This window comes from Apteryx rowi, unplaced genomic scaffold (assembly GCF_003343035.1).
Source record: "Apteryx rowi isolate R43461 unplaced genomic scaffold, aptRow1 scaffold_1046, whole genome shotgun sequence".
Lineage (NCBI taxonomy): Eukaryota > Metazoa > Chordata > Aves > Apterygiformes > Apterygidae > Apteryx > Apteryx rowi.
In genome coordinates, this window is record NW_020447249.1 from 70,046 (window position 1) to 72,604 (window position 2,559).

General features: G+C 69.8%; 1 protein-coding gene across 2 annotated transcripts in view; it reads right to left on the reverse strand.

Annotated features, from left to right (window-relative positions):
* GRK2 (G protein-coupled receptor kinase 2) overlaps positions 1-266 on the reverse strand; it is a 10,624-nt gene extending 10,358 nt beyond the window's left edge. For both annotated transcript variants that reach the window (XM_026067817.1, XM_026067807.1), the window contains exon 1: positions 189-266. In XM_026067817.1, coding sequence (XP_025923602.1) covers positions 189-252 — 64 coding nt within the window. In that variant the 5' untranslated portion in view covers positions 253-266. The remainder of the gene's footprint in view (positions 1-188) is intronic.
* Between the last annotated feature and the right edge of the window lie 2,293 nt (positions 267-2,559).

Here is a 2,559-nt window from a genome sequence, read left to right on the forward strand (position 1 = left end):
GGGGGACACGCCACGCGGCCCACCCTGCCCCGGCCGGGACCCCCGGTCCAGCCCCCCGGCACCACCAGCGGCTGCACCTCCCCCCCCCCGACCTGTCCCCAGCCCACCCGGGCGGCCCCGAATTGGCAGGGGTGCGCCCAGCGGGTGGGTGCCGGGCCGCGCGCCCTCCCCCGGGCCCCCCAGCTCACCGATCTTCTGCGCAAAGATCTTGTCGAAGGTCACCTCCCCCCGGTCCTCCAGGTACTTCTGCATAACACTGCGGATGCTGGGGAGACGCCGGACGGGCTCAGTCCTGCCTCCCCCCCCATCCCCCCCTTCAAGCCATCTCCCATGTCCCCTCCCTGGCCACCCCGCCTGTACGCTTGCCCCCAGGGAGCCCCGCACACCCGCCTCCCCTTCTGCCCCCCCCGCGACACCCTGCTGGGCCCCGGTAAGGGACAGGCGCAGGGTGCCCCACATGGGGAGGGCCAGGGAGAGGGGACCCAGGCATCCGAGGCCCAGCAGAGCCCCCCCAGGGAAACCGAGGCAGGCAGGGCTGCAGCGCGGCAGCCAAGCACAACGCACGGGTGCCGCGGTCAGCTCAGGACACCCGGGTCCCTCCCTGACACCCGGAAGGGAAGCGAGGCCCGGCGGCGAGASCGCGGGGGCTGGGAACAAGGATGCCCGGCCTCTGCGCCGGGAAGGAAGTGGGGTTGAGTGGCCAGAGAGGGGCAGCGTGAGCCAGGCAGGACGCCTGGGCTCCCCCCCGGCCCCCCAGGAGGAGCGGGGCGGCACGCTGGCACCCGCGGGTGTTTGTGCAACAGGCACACGCGCGCATGCCGGAGGTGGCCACACTGGGATGCTGGGGCCGGACGTGCTGCGGTTGCGCTGCCGCCGTGCACACCAGGCCGCGCGTTGCGCAGGACGCGTGTGCCCTGTGCGCCGTGTGCGCCGGGCTTTGCTGCAGGCCGTACCGCGCGCGTGATGGGCACGACTGTGCGTGCGCGCTGGCCTGTGCGCCGGCGCCTGTGCAGGCCGGGCGTGCAAAGGGAAGTTGTGAAGCGGGTTGCGTGGGCAGGCGGGGGTGTGCGGGTGTGCATGAGATCAACACGCATGTGGGGGCAGTGCGCACAGCAGAGAGCACCACAACTCTGTGTGTGTGTGTGTGTGTGTGTGCAGGGGGGAGCCTGGGCAAGTGTGTCAGCAGAGCCAACGTGCGAGTATGCGCACGTGTACCAGCTGTGCACCGTGTGCGTGCACGCGCAAGCAGGCGTGTGCATGCAGCCCAGCCCCGGTGCAGGCTGTACATTTGCACACGTGTGTGTGTGTATGTGCACACCTGTCCAGGAGATGCACGGCTCCAGGACCGTATGCGTGGGCCCAGGTGCAGCATTTTGTGTGTCCAGCAGGGGACACGGGTGTTGGGACAGTGTGTTTGTGGCTATGGGCAAGGGGGGCATGCACGTGCATGCACGGTTGGGTGTGATTGCACATGCACGCGTGCCTGGGGAGGTAGGCGTAGGAGAGGTGCCTTGCAGGATATGCGTGTGTGTGCACACATGTGCATGTGCAAGATCTGCATGCGCACGTGTGTTTTTGTGTGCAAGCGGTGCATGTGCGTTGGTGGATGTGCCCGGAAGGAGAGGGGATGCATGTGCATGAGGTGTGAGCGAGGACGTGCTTACAGGCGTGCAGGTGTGCGCAGGGGATGCTTTTGCGGGAGCGTAGACGCGAGCGCACGTGTGTGTGCGTGCCCCCATCTGCCCCCGCGCGCGCGCATCCGCGTGCCTGGGAGGAGGTGTACCGGAGAGGTGTGGCTGTGTGTGCACAGGAGAGGTGTGTGCCCGGAAGGATGTGTACCGGAGAGGTGTGCCGGGGCGTGCGCCTGTGCAGGCGGACGGCCGGGCCCGCGCGCAGCGACTACAGAAAGGGGAACTGGAGGAGCAGGAAAGGCTGGGGGCCAGTCGGGCCGTGGCGGCGCAGGCCGGCACCCCATGTCCCGTCGCCCCGCCGGCACTAGGCCCTGCTCGCACGCCCCGGGCCAAGCTCACGCTTGCACACGCCGCGCTGAGCTCGCATCCACCGCGACACCCTCGTGCATGCTGCGACACCCTCGCACGAGGGCCCCCCGCTCGCACAACGCCTGCGTGCGCTCTGCCACGCTTGCACGTGCCTTGCTGCACCTGTGCCTGCTGCCTGCGCAGCCTGGGCCCCGCTTGCGTGTGCCAGGGCGTGCTTGCACACGCCGCACCACGCTTTGCACGCGCTGCGGCCTGCTTGCACACGCAGCACGCTGCTTGCACGCGCCAGGGCCTGCTTGCGCAGGCCGCGCTCGCAGAGGCGGCACGCCACCTGCACGCCCTGTGCCACACTTGCACGCGCCAGGCCCCGCTTGCACATGCCACGCACATCCCCCCCCTGCATCGGGGCGCGCTCGCAGAGGTCAGTCCCGCTCGCGCACGCCGGGGCACTCTTGCACACGCCAGGTCACGCTTGCACACGCCGGGGCGCGCTCACACAGGCCAGGTCACTCTTGCACCCACCGGGGCACTCTTGCACACGCCAGGTCACTCTTGCACA